The following is a 27866-nucleotide window of genomic DNA, read 5'->3' on the forward strand; positions in this document are numbered from 1 at the left end:
CCACATTGTGAAACTGGATCAGATCAACTGTTATTCCCAAAAACGTAACGGATCCACACTTATAAGAAGCAGTGAGCAGGAATATGGAAATGAGGTATCCCAAGCTTGCATCCAATATAAGAGGCATGTAATGGCAATGCAAATGTTTCACTAATAAAAAAACAACATATTATATCAAGCATCAATCCCACCAGGTGGGATTGGCTATGTTTACTTATCAACCATTTCTACAAATTGAAGGATTTCATGGGTTATATCAAAATACCAATTCAGAAGTTTGCCTCATTGCTACAGAAATTTGGCCTTCCAAAGGTCATTTAACTGCAGCCAAAATCAATAATTTTGCTCCATTTGACCCAAATGTGATTTTGATCCAAAAACGATCAGATAATGCCATCCCCCACTGATGTTGCAGACCATGTAACTGATCAACTCTTTCTCCTTCAACAGGAATGGTGTGTTATCATACTTGGAGGTTGCTCCGTAGTCAATTTTAGATTCCTTGAGATCTCTAAAAAGAAATTAAGCTCTTTCCAGAAAGGGATGTCAAGAAATTGAAGATTAGGTTATGGAGATTACTTTGGTTCAAGGAAGTTGAAGTCCAGAGGTAAATAAGGGAGTCAGGTGTTAGTTCAAGTTTTGGGGGCAGGAGATTCATGCCACCTTTTTTGTTTTTTTTTTTTTTGTTACAAGTCCGATACCATGTCAATTAATACATGTAGTTTGATTAATCATTCTTCAAACAAAAATATTTCAGTGACATAGTATCGGACTTGTAACTGAATCCAATATAATTTGTAAATATTTAATGCATCACTAGTTTAGTTTGTGGGATGGATATATCACATCCTTCAGTCACTGAAAGATGTAAGGAAGTAAGAATCAAAAAACAAACTACAATATTTTAGATTAAAAAAAAAAACCATGCATTTATTTACCATCTAGATTGATTTTTAATGTCAACCCAAGGAACAAGCAGAAAAATTTCATTGACAAAAACACTGTGTTAAATACAAAGGCACAAATACAAACCTAGATGCCAGGTAAGAAGGGGGAATGAAAACGTACATACCAGGAGTCCTATTAGGGGGTTCCCTTCCACCCGAGTGACATAAGAACGCAAAAGATTTGGATCCTGATTAAGGAAGAGAATAAGAATGTCTGTCCTGCATCCATCAGAATAACTTCTCATTTGGACAAATTCTTGGGGCAGGAGAAAATTTAAATGCAAATGAGAAAGACGGAGAGAAAACACTAAAGGACAGAGATAGCCATTCATTACCCAATTAATACAAGTTTTTCTTCTTCATTCTGCAAAATATCAGCAACAATGTTGAATATCCCTTCATTAACAAGATCCCTACAGGCATTCAACATTATAAAGTAAATTAATGTACACAAATAAGATTGAAAATATGTAAATGAATAGTTGAACAGGCATACAGAATGATAGATGATGATGATGTCATCGAAGATAAAGTTTGAAAAATAAAATGAAGTAATTGATACAACATGCATCATTCTTTCAACAATACCTAAATAACCGATGTTGTTGGACCATCTGCAGGCTCTTGCTTAGACTACAAAACTCATGCAGGAAGTGTACCTAGTTTCAAGAAAGAGGCAAACAAGTTGTAACAATGAAGAGAAAAATCATGAAGGTAAGAATCATCCTCAGCCTGAGAATGAAAACATTAAAGGGAATTTGAACAAAAATCTAGAATTCATGTAGCCGACCCCACATAGTGGGATAAAGCTTGGCATGTTGTTGATTATATCATATCATAAAAAGAAAATGGAAAAATGAAGAAAGCATACACAACCACGCCACACACTGCATGCCGGGACTCAAATAGGCCCTACAGTGGCAAAAAGGTAACGAAAGATAAAAGTTATTCAGCAGTACCAAATTTTTCTTTGACTCTCTGGATGTAGTAGACCTCAACCTTCCAAACAATTCCTGAATAAAGGTGCTGTCATCTTTTAACAAAGAAATAATCTGCAAGGCAGTAACACGATCAGGACAGGAGAACATCAACTTAAGGGCTAAGGAATATCAAAACTTGAAATTAACATCTTACAGTAGCATTATTTGAATGGATTATGGAATTGAGATTTGCAGTAGTCGCATCATCCAATACTCTAGGCAAAATTACATCCTGATGAACATGAAGCAAGATGAGAAATATATTACAGTCCCAAGCAAGAAATGGAAATATGAGTTGAAGATCTTTGCCTTCAAATAATTAACCCTGTAAGTTTGGTGTATCTTCGACAGGACCCGCGGATCTTTGATTGGTATGGCCTTAACAATCAAAGTAGAAGCAAATGAATAAGATGCCATAAACACACTTTTGTCTGTAAGTATCAGAAGCATAAATACCCAAAAATGACTATGTAAAGTACAAGTTCTCCTGGATCCCAGAATCCCTAATTTCCAGAAATGGGCAATGGATGGAGAAGGAAATAACATTAAATGGAAGTAAAAAACAAAAGATAAAAGGATTATGAAACCAAATATACCTCCTTAAAGACCACATGCTCTTTTAGAAAACTGCGATGCCGTTGAACATGAGGTATATCTGGATCATCTGGTCAGGGTCAAGCAATACATCAACATCAGGGTCAAGCAATACATCAACAACAAAAGAAGCCAATCACAGGGGATGAAACTGTAATATCAACCACTATACAAGTGTTTTCATTGAGATTGAATACAGTGCAGCATATCAAGGACCCTTGGTTTGTTGACCAAAGGGGTGTGACAGAATATAGCAATGGAAGAAGTTTCAAGTTTCACATATCTGATAAATTAAATGGATGCAATTCTTAAAGCACAAAGATAAGAAACCAAGCACAAAAAGTAAAACGTCAAGGGATAAGAAAGCATGTTCCCATGCAAGTCCATCGACCACACACCATGAAAGCATGCTGCAATTGAAAGGCAGCTATCAAAATATGAACTTAAAGGGCCTTTTTGGCTGGGCTTCAGTTTTTAAAATTTAGGAAGCTAAAATACAAAATGGTGTTTGGTTGCCTGTTTTTCATTTTCAAAAAAGAAACGTTTTGGGGAAAAAAAAGAACACACCAGAAATGGCATTTCCATTTGTTTTATTCCATTCTATTTCGTTTATATCCCAACCCCCCTCCCTACTGTTCTTCATGATCCCCAACCAACAAACTTCCTCTTCTCTTCCCTTTCCTTGATTCCTCTGTTTTATTCCTCCTCCTCCATTGTTTTATTCTGATATTGAGATAGCTCAATTGGGCAGCCCATTTTTGGGTGTTAGGCCCACTGGACTCTTGAGGCCTAGAATTTGCCTCACCAGCACCTTTTCGACCTAATTATAATCCAACCTTCCAAACTTAAACCAAGCCCAGTGACCCTTGACCCAAAGCTGTTGACACAAGACCTGATTGGACCTGACTAATTACAACTGACCCAACCTGTTGACCCACTAGTGTCATCAGTCATCCATATTGCGGAAAATCTTGGCATTAGTTGTTTCCTTTTGTATAGGAGTTAATTTAGGAAACTAGTTCAGCAAAGAATCCCGCAGACTTCATAGAAATCCTATTAGGATAGTCCTATTCTCCAGATCAGTCCTATAATTAAGTAGACTAACTATAGATAGTGCAACTTTATATATCAATTAGTCCTATGATTTAGTAGACTAAATATAGGAAGTTCTGCTATATATATTTGACTGATATTTGATGAATAGGACAATAAAAGGATTTCTCCTCATTTTTCTCACATGGTATTAGAGAACCCTCTGATTACCTAAAAATCCCTAAACACACGAGAACCTAACCATGGCCGAAAGGAGCACCAAATCTAGAAGACATCCCATGCCCTAACAACAGCATGGGAGCCACAAATAAGAATCTGTTTGCTATCACTGGTCAGAAGTTAAATGGGCACAATTATGTACAATGATGATGATGTTCATTTGCAGAAAAGGGAAGGATGATTATCTCACTGGAGTTGCAAGTCAGCCAAAGGAGGAGGACCCAAAGTTCTGAACGTGGAAATCCAAGAACAATATGGTCATGTCTTGGCTCATGAACTCCATGACCAATGAAATTGGCAAAAGTTTCCTGCTTTATGAAACGACACATGAGATCTAGGAAGCCGTTAAGGAGGCCTATTCACACATGGAGAATATGTCTGAACTATTCGAGATCGAGAGTATCCTAGATAATATGTGCTCTAAAGGGATTCTAGCGTTACCCAACACTTCAATACATTGAATCGGTATTGGCTTCAACTGGATAAACTCAACACTGATTGCTTGGGGGAATCAACAACCAAATTTTGACAACAAACAAAAAAAGGGCCGCCCGTTGTGCGATCACTATCACAAAACTCAACCCCCTACTGCAGAAAATGTTCGGACATCACAAATTACTCAACCCATTGTTCTTGCCTCCGGATCAAAACGTGAACAATCAAAAGTGTGGATTGTTAACTCAGGAGCATACAATCACATGATGAGACATTAAGCATTTGACGAAGTTTAACCATTGTTATTAGAATTGGACAATCAAAATTGCCAATGGCTCTCTATCAAGTGTTGCAAAGACAAGTTCTATTGTTCTCTCAAAGGACATCACTCTAAACTCTGTTCTCTTGGTCCCTATCCTGGATTGCAATCTATTATCAATTGGTAAGATTACCCGTGGCCTAAATTGTGTTGCTAAGCCAAAAATTTGTGTGAATTTCAGGACTTGTATTCAGGAAAGACGATTGGCAGTGCTGAAGTGTGCTCAAGACTATATATCCTCGAGAAAGATGACCTCCAGAGCAGGAAAGTTCATCATACCAGTTTTTTGGCATTTGAAAGTCTAGTTTATTCTTCTGTCTTTCATTTTGATAATAATAGTGCAATCATGTTATGGCACTACAGGTTAGTGTCATGACCCAAGGAGAATTAGAGGGTTAATACTGTAATTAGTTACTATTGTTTGTTAGGAGATGTTGTTAGTTCGATTGTAGTGCACATGGGAGTTGTTTCTAGATTTTTCTTTCAGTTGAATGGCTTATAAATAGGCTCTAGTACGTAGAGAATAGTATGTTGGAATAATATAGTGAATTCATATTTCCCTCCTTACTCTCTCTCTCGTTCTCCCATGTTTCCCCTCTTTTCTCTTGGTTTATGTTGTGTCTCTCCCTATAATTCTTCTCTATTTCTCTCCCGAATTCTTCTAATTTCCTTTCTAAACCCTAGGGTTGTGACATTTGGTATCAAAGCCACCGTTCCTTGGCAGCTTTCTCTGTTGATTAATTTATGACGGATCGACGTCTGCTGTTCAATGGAGGTTGATTCTCGAAATTAGAGGGTGAATTCAGTTCTGGTGATTCCGACAACCCTTTGCAATTAGGTTGGGATTTGAAGCAACGATTTCTGATGATCCAGGCTTGAGGTGAACGTAGGAGTGATCTTGAATCTGTAGCGATCGTGAGCAAATCGCCTGTAAGCTCGGAGGTTGTTATCCATCGCGATTGTTTGCTCTGATCGGCAATACAGTTACAGATTAGAGGCACAATATTCAAGTGAATTCTGACAAGCGATTGGACGGTGATTGGGTGAGAGACGAAGACACCGAATCCAACAAGAAGAAAGTCGCGATTAAAGCAACAGTTCATCGAAGGTCGTTTGCGAGAAGTTGCAAGGTGAAACGCATTCGGAGGTCTTAAAGGGTGAATAGTGAAATGGAGGCTCCGTCGTGGGCAAGGAAGGGAGTCGAGGCCAACAGCAAACGCTGATTAGTTGCTGGTATCAGGATTCAACAAAACTGAGAGTAGGCAGCTCAAATTTAAAGGCAAATCCAACTGGAGTTGGGTGGTGTGCTGATGATCATTCTAATCAGAAGGTAATTCCATCCAGACCGACAAAGTCTTCGACCGGTACGCCGCTGTGTGCTACAGTTTTGAGCTGAAGGCGATTCCAACGGTGACTGTGGAGATAAGCGATCATGTGCAGTTGATTGAGGAAACTCTGGACTGCTGAATTTTGATTTTGGGTAAGGCAAATCAGAGGACGCAACGGAAATGGATATTGGGTAATCACTGAACAACTGATAGTGCAATCCAAGAAGAGGACTTGGATCAAAGGTGCTGAAATTTAGATCTAGGTCGCTGTAGGAGACTAAGGTGATTCAGTGGAACTTATTCCGACAATCCTTGGTTCCGGAATTGGATTGAGGGCTTGTTGATTTGGCCCAGGATGGAACGATTGGAAACCAGGACAAACAATTTGGTAATTGGTGTCAAACAGCTCCAAGTGGAGGCAAGTTACTATTGAGCGGAGTATGTGGCCAATTTGGATCGAGCTGTTAGCGGGCTTCGAGAGGAAATTCCTGGATTCCGCCAGCAAATCAGCCAGCAGTTGAATGTTGCCTTGAGCATGTTAGCCCAGTAGTCTAATGTTCGCCTTCCGACATATTTCACTCTCAGAGCTTCATCGACACCAATTCTAACGATGCCAAGATCTAGGCAGAGGCCTAACGATCCTATGGAAGCAAGGGAGAGGTTGAAGGTAGAGGAGGGAGATGTGGTTAGAGGAGTTGGAGGAAACCCTTCCACATCCCTAGCACCGCAAATGGCTATTCCGGCGTTTGAAAGAGAGAGGCTGAAATGGTGGATCAGGAGGTGTAGGTGTTTTATCAATACCGAGTAGCTGAAAGGGAGAAAGTAAACATGGTAGCAGCTCATTTGGATGGCGTTGCAGACGCTTGGTTTCAGAATTGGAAGGGTGGAATAGAGCTAGCCGAGGTTCGCAAATGATCTCTGCAACAGGTTCGGGGAGAAAATGAGGATGGATGTCATTAAGGGATTCAATAAGTTGAAAGAGAATGGGACGATGGAGGAATATAAAGGGAAACGAGGCATTGAGAAATAGCCTTTTCAACTTCTCGATTCATGGCAGCTACAGGGATTGAGAAAATCAGACAGGCTTATTTTGAAAAAAAGGATAGTAAGAAACAACGAGAAAGGATGTAGCCAAATAAGGGAAAGATGGATATTGATTATTAGGTTCCCCATGATGCATTTTTCAAATATCAAACTAAGCCTAAGATGATAACACACGGTGATCTGTATTTTGAAGGAAAAGAGTTGGAGGAAAAGCTAAGGGAGATGAAGCCTGGGATGTTGTCACATGGACTAAGAGAAGCTCTTGGGATGCCTAAAGGTGTTCCTTCCCATGGGTCATCAACATACAAAGATATGGTCCACCCCATTCTTATTCGCATTTGGAAATTCTGGGGCTGAATGCTCCTATTTCTCCTAAAGCTAGTTTTGGTTATCATCTTGGTGGTTGGGGCAAACCTCTTGTTGATGAATATGGTCGTTTGCTCTATGGTGATGTTTTTGGGGTCCTACAACAAGATCAACCCAACTATGAGGAAGAACCAATTAATAACACCAAACATTGGGCTGATCCGGAGGAAGAAGAAGAGGAGGTGGAAGAAGAGATCAAGGAAGAGGAATTGGAGGATGGCATTCAAACAATTGGCAGCCTCTCAAGCACTCCCACTGGTGTTAAGACTCCTGATGCTATTGATCTCTGGAAGCAGCAAAGGAAGGAGCCTGAAAAGCCCCTCTACCAAGTACTTGAGGAGAAGGAAGAAAGGATTGCACCAGGAACCTTGCTTGGAACATCTCATACCTACATCATGGGCATAGGCACACAAGACAAGACAACAGCTGCCACGAGGGTTGATTCGCTTAAAGGTCAGAAATCAGATAGAGTTGAGGTGACATTGTAGCCAGAAGAGTTGGAAGTAATGGACAATGTTTGGCCTGCAGAGAAGTTTGAATTTCTTTCTATGATTGGAAATGGTATGGTTATAGGAATGACAACTCAATTGGAACCATTTTCAATGGCAATAGGGAAAAGGTGGATGGCTGGACTGCAACAAGTCATAATACTGTTACGGTTGAGAAAAAAGAAAGGAGACAACAAAAGAAAAGGGAAATACGAGAAAAGAACAAGAAAAGGCAAAGAAGAAATCAGATTTTGAAGGCTAGAATCGGATGAAGAATAGGGCCAACAGCTGTAAGTTTCTTGGGGACAATAAACATTTCAAGGAGGGGGGATTGTCACAACCCAAGAAGAATTAGAGGGTCAATACTATAATTAGCTACCATTGTTTGTTAGGAGATGATGTTAGTTCTGTTGTGGTGCACATGGGTGTTGTTTCTAGATTTTTCTTTCAGTTGAATAGCCTATAAATAGGCTCTAGCATGTAGAGAAGAGTATGTTGGAATGATATAGTTAATTCATATTTCCCTCCTTACTTTCTCTCTCTCGTTCTCCCTTGTTTTCCCTCTTCTCTCTTGATTTCTACTCTGTCTCTCCTTCTTCTCTGTTTCTCTCCCGAATTCTTCCAATTTCCTTCCTAGACCCTAGCTAAACCCTAGGGTCGTGACAGTTAAGTTATCCAAATTTTGTTTATTTTGGAAAATTGTTTCCTTCATTATTCAAGAATAAAGATCCAAATTCGTTTCAACGTGAAATTTGTCAATATTCTAAACATATTCAGAACAGTTATCCAATTCAATCGTACAAAGCATCTCATCCTTTTTCTATGATTCATAGTGATGTGGGGGCCTTCCAAAGTAAAAAATGTCATTGGATCTCATTGGTTCATATCCTTTATTGATGATCATACAAGACTCACTTGGATCTTTCTTATGAAAGAAACATCTAAAGCAAGTCAAATCTTCCAAAACTTCAACTCCATGATAAAAAACCAATTTCACACCAAAATTCAAATCTTGATAACTAATAATGCAAAAGAGTATTTTAATTCTATACTTGGTGATTATCTTTTGACTCGGGGCATTATTCATCAAAGTTCATGTGTTGATACACCCCAACAAAACGAGGTTATTGAATGTAAAAACAGACATCTTTTGGAGGTTGCTAGATCACTCATGTTCTCCACAAATGTTCCTAAATACTTTTGGGGGAAAGCAATACTTACAACAACCTACATAATCAACGTAATACCCTCACGAATTCTCAAACATCAACACCAAGTCAAATACTTCTCCAATCTTTTCCAAACACTCGGGTTCTCTCGAACAATCCTCTAAAGGTCTTCAGTTGTTCTATTTTTGTCCATGTTCATCAATAATTTCAAGGTAAACTTTATCCTAAATCCATCAAATGCATTTTTCTTAGATATTCCACTCATCAAAAGGGTTACAAGTGTTATTCTCTAGAAAATAAGTGATTCTATAATTCTATGGATGTAACAATCTTTGAAACTCAGCCCTATTATCCCGACATTGATATTCAGGGGGAGAAAAATCTAAGTGACTCAGGAATATCAATTTTGGGACATTCCGAGTCGACCACAGTTCGGGTCTCAGCTCGAGCCTTCACAACACCTCAAGTATCCCCAATCCGAGCCAAATCCATCCACTTCTCAATCTAAAATTCCAAACCCCACAAATTCGTGCTCCAGTCAAAGTCCTTCTTGTCCTTCCACTAGCCAACCAGTAACAAACAACAAACTTCAAGTCTACTCTCGAAGGAGATTCAATCAAAAGGAGATAGAACAATGAACACATCTCAAATCTGATCAAGAGTTTGAACCAAAACCGAGGGTAAGTGAAGGTAATTCCGAACCCAATCCTCTTGATGATGATCTCAGCTGGCCCATAGCATTAAGAAAGGGTGTTAGATCATGTACACAACACCCAAAAGCCCTTAAACAACCAAAGGGGAAGAAGGCGATTCTTGAAGAAATCTAAGCCTTGGAGAAGAATGGGACTTGGGAAATCACGAAATTAACATCAAGAAAAAACCTTGTGGGCTGCAAATGGATATTCATGGTGAAATATAGAGAAGATAGGCAAATTGAAAGATACAAGGCCTATCTTGTGGCAAAGGGCTTCACTCAATCAAATGATATTGATTACCAGGAGACTTTTGTCCCAATTGCTAAACTAAATACGATCCGAGTATTACTCTCTTGCTGCTAATTTTAATTCGCCTCTCCACCAATTGAATGTGAAGAATGCTTTCTTAAATGGAGACTTAGAACAAGAAGTCTACATGGAAATTCCTCTAGGTTCCAAGACTGAAACCACAAAGCACAAAGTGTGCAAACTGAAGAGATCACTGTATGGTCTCAAACAGTCACCTAGAGCTTGGTTCAAAAGGTTCACAAAGATAGTCTGGAATTATGGATATGCTCAATGCCAAGCAAATCACATTCTGTTCATCAAATACTCTTAAAGAGGAAAAATCTCTCTTCTCATTGTTTATGTAGATGACATCATGGTCATGGGGGATGATCAGTTTAAAATGAGATGTCTCAAAGAAATGCTTGCAAAGAAGTTCGAGATCAAAGACTTGGGAAACCTAAGATACTTCTTAAGCATGGAGGTAGCACAGTCAAAAGCTAGGACCTCTGTTTGCCAACGAAAATATGTCTTAGATCTCCTAAAAGAAACATGGATGATGGGTCGCAAACCGACTGACACACCTACGGATTCCACTACAAAACTTCGAACTACTAAGGAGAGTGCTCCAGTTGACAGAGGGCGATATCAAAGACTTGTGGGCTTCTATACCTATCACACACTAGACCAAATATAGGCTTTTTTGTAAGTGTGGTGAGCCAATTCACGAATGATCATAAAGAAAAGCACATGGAAGTAGTGTATCGAATCCTAAGGTACTTGAAATTAACTCCAAACAAAGGATTAATGTTCAAAAAAACCACTAACAGGGATGTGGAAGTGTATAGTGATGCAAGTTGGGTCGGATCAATTATGGACCGAAGTTCAACTTCTGAATATTATTCATGCGTGAGAGGAAAACTTGTTACTTGGCATAGTAAAAAGCAATCTATTGTTTCTCAAAGCTAGAGGCTAAATTTAGGGCTATGGCTCATGGGTTATGTGAAGGAATATGGTTGAGGATACTCTTGCAAGAGATGGAGTTCCACGTTGAGAAGCCAGTGAAGGTGTTATGTGACAACCAATCTACCATTAGCATTGTTAAAAATTTAGTCCATCATGACCGAACGAAGCAAGTGGAAATTGACAGGCATTTTATCAAAGAAAAGTTGGAAGAAGGAGTATTTCAACTCATCTATGCTCCTACAACCAGTGAAGTTGCAAACATACTTACTAAAGCCTTGCCGAGAAGAACATTCAAAGACTTGAGTTGCAAGCTTGGTTTGAACAATATATTCAACCTAACTTGAGGAGGAGTGTGGAAAATCTCGCCATTAATTGTTTCCTTTTGTATAAGAGTTAATTTAGGAAACTAGTTCAGCAAAGAATCCTGCAAACTTCATAGAAATCTTATTAGGATCGTCCTATTCCCCAAATCAGTCCTATAATTAAGTATAGATAGTACAACTGTACATATCAATTAGTCCCATGATTTAGTAGACTAAATATAGGGAGTTATATTCTATATATTTGATCGATATTCAATGAATAAGATAATAAAAGGATTTCTCTTCTTATTTTTCTAGCAAAGACATTTTGCTCCATTTGTCACGATTGTTTCATCCATCTAATTTAAGATTTTGTAGGAATGCTACGTTTGGGCCATTAGGGGTTACTTACACCATCTCATTGTTTATTTTTATTTCCAAATTTTGTTTATATGCATCTATTTTTTTAGGTGAACTAAGCATGTCCCAAGTCAGACTCGGTTGGACTCCTCATACCTCACTGTTAGTTGATACTATGTTATGGCATGCATTATTAGTGCTCTATCACGACTCCCATGAATTAGGAAGATATTTTTTTTATTTTTAATTTTTATATATTTAATTAGTGGTTATGTTCTAAGAATTACAGTTATCGAGTAGTGGAGAGGTAGTGGAGGAATTTAGGAATAATTATTGGCAATGGATGAGTGGTAGCTATCACAAATAACTGTTAGTTGACTTTCTATATAAAACTGAAACCCCCACAATGCTGAGATTATGTATGAATTACGAAGAATTTATTGAAATCTCTCATTTCCCCCTATTGTTCGCTCAGTTTTCCCCTTACTTTATGTCAGTCTCCCTTATTTCGGTCTCTCTCCCTTATTTCTTTTCATTTCCCCCTATCTCTCTCATTTCTATCAGTCTCCCTCAAATTCCAATTCTATCTTCAAAGAAAACATTCATTAGGACTAGGGTCTTGACATTTGGTACCAGAGTAGCAGTTTCTCAGCTGTGATTTTGGGTTCATAACAGTTGATTCCGATCAGAACAAGGTGGTTATTGCAGCAATGATTCAAAATGAATTTAGAAGAATTTGGATTGTGTAGATGGCTGAAAGAACTCTTGAAAGAATGCAAGCTGGAGAGAGTATTCAAGTAAGAAATCAATAAAAAAATTGGATGAACTCATGATCATGATGGCCAAAAGGTATCAGGTTAGTCTTCCAAGAGAATTACTATCTAGGGATTATTCTAATCCAATTATTCAACAAAAGAGAGTAGTCCCTGTGATACAGGACTGCATGCTGAAGGACAATGCTAATCAAATTTTGTAAGGCATTGATGGTGATGCTGCTAACATTACATGTCCTAAGCAATTTGCTATTGAACGCACAAGGTGCCAAGTTCAAGAAGCAGCAAAAATGTTCATGACTAGGATTCGAATTTGTTCAAATCATATGACCTTGCCTCCGTCACTAGTTCAATGAACACAACCAAAGATCCTTCTCCTGTAAAGCATCTCCGTTTACTTTATGATGGAGAAGTTCAGCCATTTGTAGGCATTACTGATCCAGAGGACATTACAATCCAAGGTGATACTAGGTTTGTCAAGGAAGGTCAAATTGTTCCAATTGAACCAACTCAATACCTTCCACTAAAGGTGGAGGAAGTGGACACACCATGGAGTGATCTAGTTCTGAAATAGAGAATTGGAGCAAGTTCCTTTGGGGTTGTCCAACATGTTGATTGGAAGGGCTCGGGATGCATACAACTTTGGTGTGACATTATGGAAAATTGAAGTGGATGAAGAGATGGTAGAAGAAAAAGAAGTGCAGGGATTGGATGAAGAAGGTAGCAAATGACCATGATTTCTTAGGGAGAAGAAATCTTTTAAGGGGGATGGAATGTCACAGCCCCCATGAATTAGGAAGATATTTTCTTTTTATTTTCAGTAGTTATATATTTAATTAGTAGTTATGTTCTAGGAATTACAGGTATGGAGTAGTGGGAACATAGTGGAGTGATTTAGAAGCAATTATTGGCAATGAGGGAGAGGTAATTGCCACAAATAACTGTTGGTTAACTTTCTATCTAAACCTGTAACCCCCACAGTATCGAGATCATGTATGAATTACGAAGAATTTATTAAACTCTCTCATTTCCCTTATTGTTCTCTTTGATTTCCCCCTCAATTGTGTCAATTTTCTCCCCCATTTCTCCTAGTTTCCCCCCTACTTTCTGTCAGTCTCCCTCATTTCGATCTCTCTCCCTTATTTCTTCCTATTTCTCCCTCAAATTCCAGCTCTATCTTCAAAGAAAACATTAGTTAGGACTAGGTTCTTGACATACTCTTGCTAACCTGTCTTCAACTCTTACCACATTCAGGTTGTTCACAAACTATGGGATTATGAAACAGGTTAACATCCTCATATTCATCTCCATCCATATTAACTCCTTCTGGTAGGTCTACGGGGTTGCAGTTTCCTTCTTATACCTTCATATGGGCTTCCACACTATCTCTAACCAAGTTTCAAATCTGTTGCATAAGTTGCTCCATCATCCTTCACATCTCAACTGCTTGGCTCAGGCTTGGAAATCTTCCTCTTATTGTTGCCATTGAAAAATAGATCATACTTTTGACTCTAATACCACTTTGATGCAGTGTGCAAGGAAGAATCAGCAAAACAAGTGCAAAATTTAGGCTAAAATAACGTAAAATTGAACCTGGAACAACACTGTGAAACTAAAGGTTTAGGAAAACCTCAAATGTCAAATTAGAATGAAGCAATTGCCAACAAAGTGGCAACACCCAACAAAGTGGCAATACTTATACTAGGGTTACAACATAATAAATCCCACCCGTTGATCACAAAGGAATCCTTGTAATCTTAGCGAATATCTATATTAAAAGTCACATGCTAGTTACATGACTACATGCTAAATCTAATAATATAAATACTAACTAGAACCTAATAATATAAACACTAACTATAAGCTAAACAACAACATACCAAGCCTTTATCTCACTATTTGAGATCAGCTACATGAATTCTAACTCATCAATCATTCCTATCTATGGCCTCATCTTCTGTAAGGCCCTTCTAAATAATAATATCATAAGTGTCTCCCATCAGATCATGCATAAGCTAAACAAAGAAAAAAAATTAAACATTAATAAATCAAATAATATGTTCCTGCATCAAGAAGCCAACAAGAAGCATCTTCCATACTAGTAGAGAGACCACTTACATTCAAGAGAACCAATGATAAACATGAGAAATTCATCTCCAAATACTTTTTCAAAGATCTGGGGACTATTGAGCAAAACTGCAGGTCAACGTACAAATAAATTAGTGTGAAAGAAAGATATGCAAATGTAGACATATCATGAACCAAATAGCAGAAAAGAAACTCCCTGGAGAAATTTGTTTTCATTAGAAGAATAAAAGAAGAAATATAAGCAAAATGGAGAACTAACTGATCCCTCGGACAATTTTGAATATCATGTGAAGACCATCGCGATTTTCCAAGTCCTCACAGATTGTAAATAAGTCCATTAGCTTCTGGAAAAAATCTTGCTGCATAGAAATATATTGCCTTTTCAGAAAAATCTAAGAAGAATAACAAGAGTCATGAGAGCAGATTCCATTTAAGTAGAAAAGAATAATCTGAGAGATTACAGACATCAAATGATATACAAGAGTGAGCAAATGCTTACCATATAAGACATGGAAAAAGTAATAGCATGTCATGTGCTTATTAAATAAAAGGGTGGGAAAGTAGAAGTAGCCGTAGCACATGGTAGTTAGCGGTTGTATAGAAGCTTGGGCGGGAACTATTGGAATTGCCCACTTGTTTGTCCACTTGGTTGAGCAGATTAGTATAAATACACACTGATCTCACTCGAAGAGGCATGAATGAATTGAATCCTAAATTTCCCTCTCCACTCCCCCACTCTCTCTCTCTCTTTCGCTCGAGTTCTTCTACCAAAGTTCTCTAGAATTCCTTTCAGAATTCTTGAGATAAACCTATCAGCTCTGTTGGATCTGACAATTTGGTATTAGAGCAATCCAGGCTAGGCGAAGCTGCAACAAGGATTGGTGATGGCAGACGGCACAAGGATGAAAAACATGGAGGCGCAACTACACCAATTCGGATCCACACTATCGGACTTGCAGGCAAGGGTAGATCAGCTAGAATTGGGATCAAACTGTAATCATGAGGCGATCATCTCCATTGATCGCAAATTGGATGGTGCGGTTAATCAAATCTAAGAAGTAGTAGGAGCGCAAATTCGAGAGCAGTTACAAGGCTTCATGGTCATGTTTGCGTGACAACAACCAATAAGCCTTTCCCCAAATTTTCCTCCTACGGAAAGAGCAGATCCGATCCTTCCCAGCCATGGGATGAGTCAGAGGAAACCGGGAACTTCTGAGCTTGGGGAGGAACTGGGGGAAACGGTGGAGAATGTGGTTGGTCGAAGGTAGGGGTTGAATGGAGGCCTTGGCCACCTAGGGATACCAATGTCAAGATTGGATATCCCCATGTTTGGTGGAAGTACACCTCAGTGGTGGATTAGACGATGTGAGAGAGCCTTTGAGTGGTTTGGGATACCGAAGCATCAAAAGGTAACCATGGCAGTAGTCTACCTGAATGATGTTGGGGATGATTGGTACCAAGGATGGGCCAAGACGAGGGGGAAGCCCATGGGCAGAATTTGCAACAGAATTTTGCACGAGGTTTGGGGAGAGAGGAATGACGGATGTGGTGGATGTGGTGGAGGAGTTTAACAAAATCAAACAGAATGGATCAGTGGTTGAGTACCAGAGGAGGTTTGAGGAGCTGAAGGCGTTGATGCTCAACCATAATCCTTACCTCATGGAGGCTTATTTTGTCTCCAATTTTATTAGTGGGTTAAATGAATAGTTAAGGCCCATGGTGAAGGTGTTCCAACCACAAACCCTTAAGCATGCCACTAACATTGTCCAATTGTATGAGCTGACGATGGAAGCGCTCATGAAGAAACAACGAATCGTGAACAGAGGAGGAACACATAATGTGTTAACTCCCGTTGGAAAGATTTAGGGAAGAGAGAATTGGAAAGGAGTACAAGGGTTGAGGAGTTTACCAATACCGAGCTCAAAAACACAAGGGGAGAGGTTGATAGAGCAAAGGAGGCAAGCTAACCTTTGTTTCAGATGTGGGGATAGGTACTTCCCCGGGCACCAATGTAAAAAGCAATTGCTTTTACTGGAAGGAGAGGAGGAGAATGTTGTAGAAGAAGAAGACATGTTGGATGTGCCTGAGGAAGGAGACGAAAACAATGGGGAGATCTCTCTACATGCCTTGAGAGGGCTGGCCAACAAGGTGGAGGGGAAGGTAGGAGAAAGTAAGTTGATGATCCTCATTGACAATGGGAGTACCCATAGTTTTTTGAATGAAGCTACTGCCAAACAGTTGAAGTTCTCACTGATTAGCACATAACCACTTTCAGTAACAGTGGCTAATGGAAATAAGGTGATGAGCAAGTCAACTTGCGCTAATTTTCGTTGGGAGATGCAGGGTGAAGAGTTCGAGACAAACCTAATGTTATTAAAATTGGGGGGATGTGATGTGGTCTTGGGGGTAGACTGGATGAAGCAAGTGAGCCCCATCTGTTTCAATTTTAACAGGATGGAGGTGACTTTTGAGAAGGAAGGGAAGGGAATGACATTGGTGAGCAGCAAGAAAGTCGAAGTGTGCAAGATGATCACGGGAAAACGTTTACAGAAGATGCTCAAGCAAAAGCTAACTCAAGTGGCCCAACTCTTCTCTATACAGGCAGTGGAAGAAGGGGAGGAGGAGGATAAAAGTGGAGACAATGAACTCTTGCTGGTAATCAGTAGCCCCTCTCAAGCAGAGTGGGAGGTAAATCAACTCAACCTACTTCATATGCTTTTGTTTGAATATGAGGATCTCTTTAGGGAGCCAACAACTCTACCTCCTCCCAAAACCCATGACCATTCCATCAATTTGAAACCCAATTCTGAACCCTTTAATGCAAGAGCCTACCGATACCCCCTAGCCCAAAAAACACAAATAGAGCAAATGGTCAAAGAAATGTTACAACAGTCCCTAATTCAGCCTAGTTACAGTCCTTACGCATCCCCGGTATTGCTGGTAAAGAAGAAGGATGGATTATGGCATTTCTATATAGATTATCGCCAGCTAAACACCATGACTATTAAAGACAAATACCCAATTCCACTCATTGAAGACCTCTTAGATGAATTAAGGGATGCAACCATTTTTTTAAGCTTGATCTAAGAGCTGGCTATCACCAGATTCAAATGAGCCCTAAAGACATACCCAAAACTGCTTTCCGAACCCACCAACTACTTATTGGCCTTACCAATGCCCCAGCTACTTTCCAATCTTTGATGAACCACATTTTTTAACCTCACCTAAGAAATTTCATCTTGGTATTCTTTGATGATATATTGGTGTATAGCCGTACTTTTGATCAACACTTGACACACCTTAAGGCCACATTTGAGATCCTTAGAGTCAACCAATTGTATTAAGAGGTCGAAGTGTGCTTTTGTTCAAAGGCAGGTGGAGTACCTCGAGTACATTATCTCAAGCCAAGGGGTCAGCACAAACCCAAAGAAGGTTGCGACCATGCAGTCTTGGCCAAGACCTAACACCCTTAAAGCCTTGAGGGGGTTTCTAGGCCTAACGGGGTACTACAGAAGATTCGTGAAGAACTACGGGACCATTAGTAGGCCCTTAACTCAATTATTGAAGAAGGAAGGTTTCAAGTGGGGTAATTAGGCTAAGGCAGCCTTTGAACAACTCAAGAGAGCTATGAGTGAGGCTTCGGTGTTAGGCCTACCTAACTTTAATAAAACTTTTGTGCTAGAAACAGACACCTGCGAGACTAGAGTTGTAGCAGTGTTAAGGTAGGAGGGAAGGGCCCCAGCCTTTCTCAGCCAAGCCTTAGCTCCAAGACATATGGGGCTAAGCATTTACGAGAAGGAGTTTATAGCTGTATTGATGGCAGTGGACAAGTGGAGGCACTACTTAGAAGGGGCTCAATTCATGATCAAGACTGACCATCAAAGTTTGAAGTTTTTGCTTCAGCAAAAGCTACACACTTAATTACAAAAGAAGGGTATGGCAAAACTGACAAGTCTTGACTACACTATACAATACAAGAAGGGAAAGGATAATGTAGTGGCTAATGCATTGTCCAGATGTCAGAAGGAGGGAGAAGCAGTAGCCATAATTGCCTTGGTACCAGATTGGTATCAAGAGGTGGCCACCAGTTATGATGCCGATGAGCAAATCAAAGGATTACTAGAGCAGCCGATTTTGAGCCCCACCAACAAACCAAGATATATACTTAAGAATGGGATTATTCGATACAAAGGAAGAATAGCGATTGGGGACAGACAGGACATCAAGCAAAAGATACTCCAAACTCTCCACGAGTCCCCACTGGGAGGGCATTCGGGGATTCAAAATACATACCATAAGGTAAAGCAACTCTTCTTCTAGCCTAAATTGAAGGAAGTTGTGGTTAAGTTTGTTATGGCATGCGATATTTGCAAGAGATGTAAGCATGAGAATTTAGCTACCCCTAGATTGTTACAACCTCTAATTGTTCCAGGCCAAGCATGGGAGAGCTTATCAATGGATCTTGTGGAAGGTCTACCTAGATCGAAAGGGAAGGATTGCATATTAGTGGTGGTGGATAGATTCACAAAGTTTGCTCACTTCTTGAGCCTCTCTCACCCATACACCACCCAAGAAGTCGCTAGAGTATTCCTTGATCAGGTTGTTAAGATACACGGGGTTCCGAGAACCATCATCTCTGACCGTGACAAGATCTTTACCAATCTATTGTGGCAGTCCTTACTGAAATCCCTGGGGTCTAAGCTAAGTATGTCATCAACCTATCACCTCCAAACTAATGGACAAACGGAGAGAGTCAATCAATGTTTGGAGAACTACCTAAGATGCTTATGTTTCCACCACCCCACAAGCTGGCACAAGTGGCTATCATTAGCCCAATGGTTGTACAACTCCAGCCACCACACTTCTATCAGGATGTCCCCGTTCAAAGCTTTGTTTGGGTATAAGCCCTTACTTCCTACTATCCAAGAGATTACTAATGTGGCAGTTGTAGAAGATCATCTCCAACAAAGGCAGGAAATTTTGGGACAGCTAAAGAGGGATCTAGCTATGGCCCATAACAGAAAGGAAAAACAAGCTGATAAAGGAAGAAGCGAGAGGGAGTTTGCAGTAGGGGATGAGGTATATCTAAGGCTAAGGCCAACCCACATTCGAGCATTGACTTCAACACCAATGACCAAGCTGAGCCACAAGTACTATGGTCCCTTTCCCATTGAGGCTAAATTGGGTAAGGTGGCATATCAGTTGCGGCTATCGGAGAATTCCCTTATTCATCCGGTGTTTCATGTATCGCTATTGAAGAGAGGCATTGAAGGACAGCAGGTAAGTGCAAGTCTGCCTCAGGGTACCGATAGCAGTACACCTCAGGCAGAACCCGCAACTATTTTAAATAGAAGAGTCATTTACAGGCATGGAGCCCCCATAACCCAGGTGCTGGTGAAGTGGTCTCATCTTTATAACGACCACAATACATGGGACTATCTTCCTAATTTGCTCACACAATTCCTGAGGGTAGCTAGTCTACTTTGTATTTCTTGAGGACAAGAAATGTTTCATGGGGTGGGTAAACTGTCATGTGCTTATTAAATAAAAGGGTGGGAACTAGAAGTAGCCGTAGCACATGGTAGTTAGTAGTTGTATAGAAGCTTGGGCAGGAACTATTCAAATTGCCCACTTGTTTGTCCACTTGGTTGAGGAGATCAGTATAAATACACATTGATCTCACTCGAAGAGGCATGAATGAATTGACTCCTAAATTTCCCTCTCCATTCTCTCTCTCTCTCTCTCTCTCTCTCTCTCTCTCTCTTCCGCTCGAGTTCTTCTATCAGAATTCTCCAAAATTCCTTGCAGAATTCTTGAGATAAACCTGTCAGCTCCGTTGGATCTGACATAACATTTCAATCAAGAAAACATCTATAATCCAGTTTCACAAACAAAGAGGTTCTTAAGAGAACAATTTAAAATCTTTCCATCTTACACAAACAAAAAACATCTATGCACAAACAAAATTCCAAGATCTGCCAGTTTTCTATAAATTTATTCCAATATCAGTGAAAATGGGCACTGGCAGACACATCTGGTACAATTAGTTACATACATGGGTAATGGATTTCCTGCCACATGTATAACAAGCCTCAGCTTCTCAGAGTTTCCTCATTCATCCACCTTTTAACCCCCCCCATCCACATCACAAAACTAGCATACTAACATACTCCATACCCATTCCAATACCATGATCTGGTCTAGAGCATACCACTCTGAGCAACCATCTTCTAAACCACTTCCAAGTGTTGAAGAACTTTTCAAAAACCATAAAGTCAACACCTAATAAGATTGGATGTTATTGGGGTTCTTGATCCTTCCCAATTTTGATCGCTACTAAGCATTTGAAAAAATAACAATGACAGCTCTTATGAATGTAATTAATTAGACTTGCCAACAGAAATCAAACAAGATTCATGATGCCCAATTATTTTTTAGACATCTACACTCCCAAAACGCTATAAGCAAACCACTAACAACAACATATCAAGCCTTAATCCCACAAGCTGGGATTAGCTACATGAACGCTAGATAGACAATCATTTCTCTATGGCCAATTCTTCTCTAAGGCCTTTATACTATGAGGAAATCACCCAAAGGTCGGAAACCTGGTTTTGGGGTGGGGTGGGGGAACACGGCTTTCTGCACTGATGCTACGAGTATAAGAGGTGTCCAAAACATCAATTATGAAAGATTGTGTTTTGTCTGCAGTCAAACCACAATACCTTCACTGCAAAAGTTCCTTTAAGTTCCAGTATCTAGCAATATATTGAGGAGATATTTGCAAAACAAGATCTGGCGGAAAGGATCGTGTGGATATACACAAACCATTCTTTCAAAGTTGTAAAATCTATGTAGCTGTAGTGGTATATTTCCGTGACAACAAATATTTCTTATTTCTTAACCTAATTGTTTTGGCTACACTTGCAATCTATCTTAGGTTTTTGGCCAAGAATAACCTACGTGAGAAAAAGACATTTTTGAAGCCTTTCTTTTGAAATTCTAGAACTTACAATCACATAAGCACAGGATTACTGTGTCCATGTCTCACCCTGCGCTGAAAAAGTTGAATAGGTAAAAGACACTGAAAACTGTGACATTACCATGCAAAAGGTGTGTCAAGAAGTCCATAAGGACTTGGGAAAATTTCCATCATGACAACTTTGTGGCTGTAGTCCAGGCCTATATAATTTCAAACACTGATCAATTCAGGGATTCTTCTTGTACTTTAGGAAGCATAGGGCAAAAAATATCTATGAGGTTGTGATCTAAACACCGATGGAATGCAATCAATCAAGACATTTTAGCACCTTTAGGAACTCCCTCTATATGAGAGTCGAGAACAAATATCCTGGAATTGGCAGCGGTTCTTGAAGGACTCTTGTAAGATCTATTAGAGTTGATGAAAGAAGGCAGAATACAGAACTTTTATAAAGTTATTTGAAGCTGGCCTGGAGTTGTTCTCATGTCGCACATCTTCTATATGTTGTGAGCTTTGCACTCAAGTTGAGATCTCAGATTCAGCGGCCAGAAAGTGTTTCCATAATGTTGATGTCTAGATTTCTTTCCCCGATGTTGACCAAGTGGATGGTCAGTACTTGAAGGTTCAAGAAAGAATTATGCATCAACAGTTGAATATCATGCATTCATACAACTAGACTGAGATAGTAAGTAGTTATTTCTTATATTTGTATATAGATATAGTGACAATGCTTGACTAGACTACGCCTCATGATTTTCCCTGCAAGTTTTTTCACGTAAAAATACTGTTAGGTGTCTCTCTTCTTTGTGCACTTCTTAGTTTTGTTGCCATAGATAGATGTTTACCTTCATCTAAGAAAAAGAGAGCTTTCAAAATTTGCATTTACTTCCCATCTTCCACTTTGACAATCCAAACCCACAACTCTCAAAAACAATCATGTTTGAACAATTACTTGTTTAAGTTCACACACTAATTACTATTTTCTTGAAAAAAAGAATGTAAGATAGCATAATTACAAATTCAACATATTCCAAACAAAATAAATTGCTTATTTGCTAACCAAATTCAATAAAATCATTATTCTGGACCACATCATCATTTACTTCATTTTCTCTTTATGAACACTAAAATTAAAACACCAAAACCTACCTTTGACCACTACATATCCAGTTGTTCCATAAGAAGATCTAACTTTGGTAAGATCTACCATGTCTTTTTAATGGTGTGAATAACTTTAGTAGAATAGATTTTCCAGAAACGGTACAAATAATTTTAACTTCAATGAAATAAAAAAAAAAAAGGGCTGCACAAAACTTACATCATGCAAAATGAGTTCCGTTACACGTATCTGATCGGCAATGCCACTCTCAACCAGAGTCTGCAAGACCAAAGGTGATGAAATGCATTTACTATTACGAAACACAAACACACGAGAACAATTAAATTAAAGAGACACCAAGATATGAAAATCACTTTTCTATTCTAATGAGCAAGAGATTAAGCAGGGGGGAAACAATAAAATAAATTCTACAGAAGGCAAAATAGGCTAGTGGTACCTACCTAATGATCACAGTGACTATTAAACTCTCTTTTTCTAAGGCTAAAATAAGGCAAAGTTTAAAACTAGATTCATGTTACCAGCAGATAGCACTGGCAGTATAAGTAAAACCTGTAAGGATTTCAAATGGAGGTTAACAGACCCTACTTTGACTTTCTTCCCGTGTTCAATCTTTACATCATATTTTTGAATGTGGATAAATTTCTTCTGCTCTGTTATTCTATTTTTTGCCTTGTACAACATTACTTATTGTAATATATATACATAAATATTAGTCAAGAAATTATAGAAAATAAAAGGAGAGAAGGTAAAATCCAAATTTCCCAAAGGTTCACAATAATGTCAAAAACAAAAAAATAATTTGGATAAAAAATATGCTTATTGAGTGGTTGGTCGTGTTGGAAATTTAAAACTATATCCATAAAACCAGATATGACATTAATACACAGTTCTGTCTGGCAAAGAGTGGAAAGATAAGCTTACAGCTCCTTTTCACTTTACATGGCTTATTAGGAAAGAAGCATCGGCATGCAGAACTGAAAAGTAGCTACTGATTTAAAATTTCACTTTAGATTTCGAACCTAACCATGATAGGGTGAACCTTCTTCAGAGCTAGTTGAGATTTGTACATGATTGCATCCCATCCCATGTGTATCTTATTCAGATATCTAATCTCTCTTGCTTTATATAACAAGAAAACATTTTTCTAATCTCCAAATATTTCACACTTCAATAAAATAGCACTATACCCATACCCAGAAATCTTGAGGAGAAGAAAATTCTAAGGCCCATGCATAAACACGCACAAAACTACCCAAAAAAAGTGCTATAGGAAGCCAAAGTCCATATCATGTAACATAAGGCACAGGCCTGTTACAGTTGTGAAATCCACTTTATCCCATGCAACATACTAAATAACAGATCAAATGGAAAACTTATACCTGAAATAAGTAGGAATCATAATTTTCCTAAAGTCCATAGGCACTTAAAAATATAAAAATATGCTCTAGTGTTTAACACTCAATCCAGTAGAATAAAAGGCAACTATGGAAGGAAAAAAGTCACAAGGCAACAGTTTAAACCTTCAGTATTAGGGGAAGTGTAGATAGCTCAACTGGAGGCAATTCCCTCAATTCACTGTTGATACTATGATAAGTTTCATCTGCAGAAGCAACAACAAGCAATTATACATAGTCAACAAAAGTTATTTCAAATAAAAAATACGAATCTGCAGAGATAAGGTAGCATGAAGGTGTCAAAGCAGAGGTGCTAAAGAATAGCCAAGAATATGACAGGCTACATTTCCTTAAAGGTATTGATACAGGCATATCAATTGAATAATTCCTTTTGCTTGAGACCAAGCTTACATTAGTATAATTCAATGAAAAAGTGGGTATCTGCAGATTTTGGATGTGGTACTTAAAACCTATCAAATGTGTTGAATTTCATCTTAAAAGCCCCATAACACAGTGGTTGTGTAAACTAGAATCTTAGTTAAACATTGTAAATAAGATTGGATCTCGTGTCAGTTAGCAAAATTGGACCCGCTATTATATTTTCAATTTAGATTTTGGCTGTAGTCACAGCAGTCACCAAGGCCTTTTATAAACATCTAAGGCATTGAGATTCTCCGCCCTCCTCCATCCTTCTTATTTGTCTTGGTTGAGGACACGTATAGGCTAAAATTGCAAAAGCAGGTGAGATTAAGTCCAAAAAATTTTTTAGTGGGTGCAAGAGAAGGGGGCACACGGTCAGTGTCACATCTCTCCTTTTCTGACAAAACCCTTACGTTTTGTGGAAATTCTGATTGGAACTTGAGAATTATGAGATGTGGTTTTTTGGGCATTCATGGTGTGTCAAGCTTGTGCATTAACTAAAGAGTGCGACTATCCCAGTGATGGCAGTGGATATCAAGGAGTTAATTACCTTCATATATATTAGGGCTAGTAAGGCCCCAAAAGCTGTGTGGCTGGTGCTATAAAAATTTGTGAAGAGACCAGCCAATTGGAAAAGATAGTCTCTCGAAAAGGGGTTGAGTCATGTTGGGCAAGAGTCAGTATATATAAAGTTTCTATCTGTACTATCCCAGCCTCCATGTGAATAAGCTTGAGAAGCTTCAGACTTAGTTACTTTGGATCATAGGTGACTGAGTTTGTTTCAGTATAGCTGGGTGAAAGTCGGGATGGAATAAAGTAAAATTGAGCCCTTTAACAGACGTATATAGGTAGAATGTTGCCGAGATGTTCCTTGTAAGAAGAATCTTTTCAATGCATGAACAGTAAACTAATGCAATTTATTTTCTGTATGAATCCTCAATGTCATATATGAAGGCTCATTTACATTCTCATTTTCAGACTATATTTTTGGGTCCACTGTGGTTTTTCTAGGGTATTGAGGTTGCTAGGTCTGAGCATGGCATTTGTATCTCTCAAAGGAGGTATGTCCTTGATATTCTGGTGAAGATAGGCATGTTGGATTCTAGACCTATTGATACACCTATGGATCTAACTCTAAACTATTTCCTAGATAGGGGGAGCCTATTCATGATCCCAGGCATTATAGTAGACTGGCTGAGAAGCTGAATTATCTTACAGTGACTCAACCAGATATTGCATTTATTGTTGGTTTGGTTAGTCAGTTTTTGGACTCTCCTTGAGATGGTTATTGGCAGGTTTTGGTGCGTAGTTTGCATTACATTAAATTATTCGACCAGTAAAGGTCTACTATTTGAGGATAAAGGTCATACACAGGTGACTGGTTATGCAAATGTTGATTGGGCAGGCTGTCTAGTTGATAGACGGTCAACTTCTGGCTATTGTGTTTTAGTTGGGAGGCAATCTGGCTTCTTGGAAGAATAAAAGCAGCAAGTTGTTGCTAGGTCTAGTGCTGAAGCTGAGTATAAAGCCATGGCATTAGCTACATGTGAACTGATTTGGCTGAAACAGCTTCTTAAAGAGCTGCAGTTTGGTGATTAGGGTTCGATGCAGCTTGTGTGTAACAATCAAGCTACTTTTCATATTGCCTCTAATCTTGTTTTTTCATGAAAGGACCAAGCATATTGAAATAAACCATCACTTTGCGCAACGAAAACTAGTTTTTGGTGAGATTTCTACAGCATTTATTGGGACTATGGATCAGCAGGCTGACCTGTTTAGTAAAGCTCTTTGAGGTCTGAAGATTGAATATATTTGTTCCAAACCAGACACATATGATGTGTATGTGCTTGCTTGAGAGGAAGGGTTGAGAATTCATATTAGTTGGTATTAGGTGTGCTGTATGGAACAGTTGTAGACCTAGCATAGATAGCGCTTATAAATCGCAGTTACAATGTATTGGCATAAATACTTGTAATCCCACCTTAATAGATTTGTTTTTTTTCCCTCTCTTCTTTTTCTCCCAGTTCTTTATATCATTCTTCACATATGAAGATGGGGTTAGAATTTTATCACATCATTCCCTCATTGTATAAGGGATGCATCAACAAGCATCTGACAAAAAATTTTACCACATTGATCTTTTGCATGGATTTTTATTGTCAAAGTAACTTTTAGAAGTCAATTGACATTATGAATGTTGTGTCACCCAACCTAACTTAGTTAGGATAAGGTGTAGTTGATGATGGTGATGAGGTACAAAGTGGATGAGTACAAAGGCTCGATGCATAAGGATTACAGGTGTAGTTAATGTTTCCTAATAATAACTAAAAAAAAATTATTTGTGTAATATCAATAACGACTACCTGTTGCACAAAACTTTCAAACGAAGGAGTAAATATTAGCATTTTCTATTTATGGTTATTAGGTTGTTCCCCCAATTTCTTGAGTTGGGTGTCAAAACTCATATTTCAATTTAAACTCATGCAGCGAAGTTTTAAATTTATTCAATAAATTTTTATTGAACCTTTTTAGGATAAATAATTAGGCATTGTTTGCCTCTTCTTGGTCAAATTTCTAGTTCTATTCTTAGCAGTAATCTAACATAGACAATATTCAATATGCAGACTGTCTGGGCATGCTCGCAAAGGTCCCATAGGTCAAAAGGCCACGACATAGGCTTGATGCCTATATGATGGCACCCATAAGTACAAAGACCTGAAACTGCTCTGATTGCTACATTATTGAGTCCTCCAAGTACCAAAGATAACTAGCAAGATTTGGACCTGGCTGTAATACGTATATATTAACATGAAAATTCACCCAAAGGACTAGCAAAGTAGTTATTATTTAGAGAGTGTTTGGCTTAGCAGTTTGGCTACTTATAAGCTATCTGTGAAGCTGAATCGTCATATAACTTATTTAGTTACAAGTTTGTTAAAAATTAAAGAGCTTAAACGCTATTTGACAGTGTTTTAGAACCCCCCCCCCCCCCCCCTTCTCAAAATGTTATACATAGCTTATTTAGTTCACAAAATATTTTACAATTTTACCCTCCAACAACTATCATATTTTCAATCTTATCCCTCTCCCACATCCCTCTACCATTCATATCTTTCACCGCCTCCCTCCAGCTCCTCTGTCACGGCCGCCGCCTCCCTCCATCTCCTTCTTGTCACCTCCATTGCACCGCCTTCAGCCCCATCGTTGTCGCCTCCCGCCTCCTGCCTCCAGCTTCTATATAATATATTTTTAATAATTGTATTAATATATTTTTTAATAATTGTACATAATTTATTAACATGTAATGGTAATAATTTTATCAGTTAGACATCAATTTATAATTTATTTTTATTAAAAAAATAATATTTTATGAATTTTATTAGTATTATTCAGCAAGATATCCATTTTAGTCATTTTGTTAAGTTATGATAGCTTATCAGCTTTTTAAAACCAAACATATAAACTATATAAATGACAATTTAAAGTACATATATCAAAACATGTTATAACCTAAAACGCTAGCCAACTTAAAACCTTTA

General features: G+C 38.6%; 1 protein-coding gene and 1 pseudogene across 1 annotated transcript in view; one reads left to right on the forward strand and one right to left on the reverse strand.

Annotated features, from left to right (window-relative positions):
* LOC127811543 (uncharacterized) overlaps positions 1-27866 on the reverse strand; it is a 94813-nt gene that overhangs the window by 15578 nt on the left and 51369 nt on the right. The window contains exons 6-16 of the mRNA XM_052351499.1: positions 24034-24113; positions 22712-22771; positions 14671-14770; positions 14442-14519; positions 2524-2591; positions 2237-2305; positions 2082-2159; positions 1907-1999; positions 1536-1606; positions 1283-1360; positions 1073-1166 (exon numbers count right to left, since the gene is read on the reverse strand). Coding sequence (XP_052207459.1) covers positions 1073-1166; positions 1283-1360; positions 1536-1606; positions 1907-1999; positions 2082-2159; positions 2237-2305; positions 2524-2591; positions 14442-14519; positions 14671-14770; positions 22712-22771; positions 24034-24113 — 869 coding nt within the window. The remainder of the gene's footprint in view (positions 1-1072; positions 1167-1282; positions 1361-1535; positions 1607-1906; positions 2000-2081; positions 2160-2236; positions 2306-2523; positions 2592-14441; positions 14520-14670; positions 14771-22711; positions 22772-24033; positions 24114-27866) is intronic.
* On the forward strand, positions 6666-8205 carry LOC127811545 (uncharacterized; annotated as a pseudogene).

The sequence above is a fragment of the Diospyros lotus genome, chromosome 10 (genome assembly GCF_014633365.1).
Source record: "Diospyros lotus cultivar Yz01 chromosome 10, ASM1463336v1, whole genome shotgun sequence".
NCBI lineage: Eukaryota > Viridiplantae > Streptophyta > Magnoliopsida > Ericales > Ebenaceae > Diospyros > Diospyros lotus.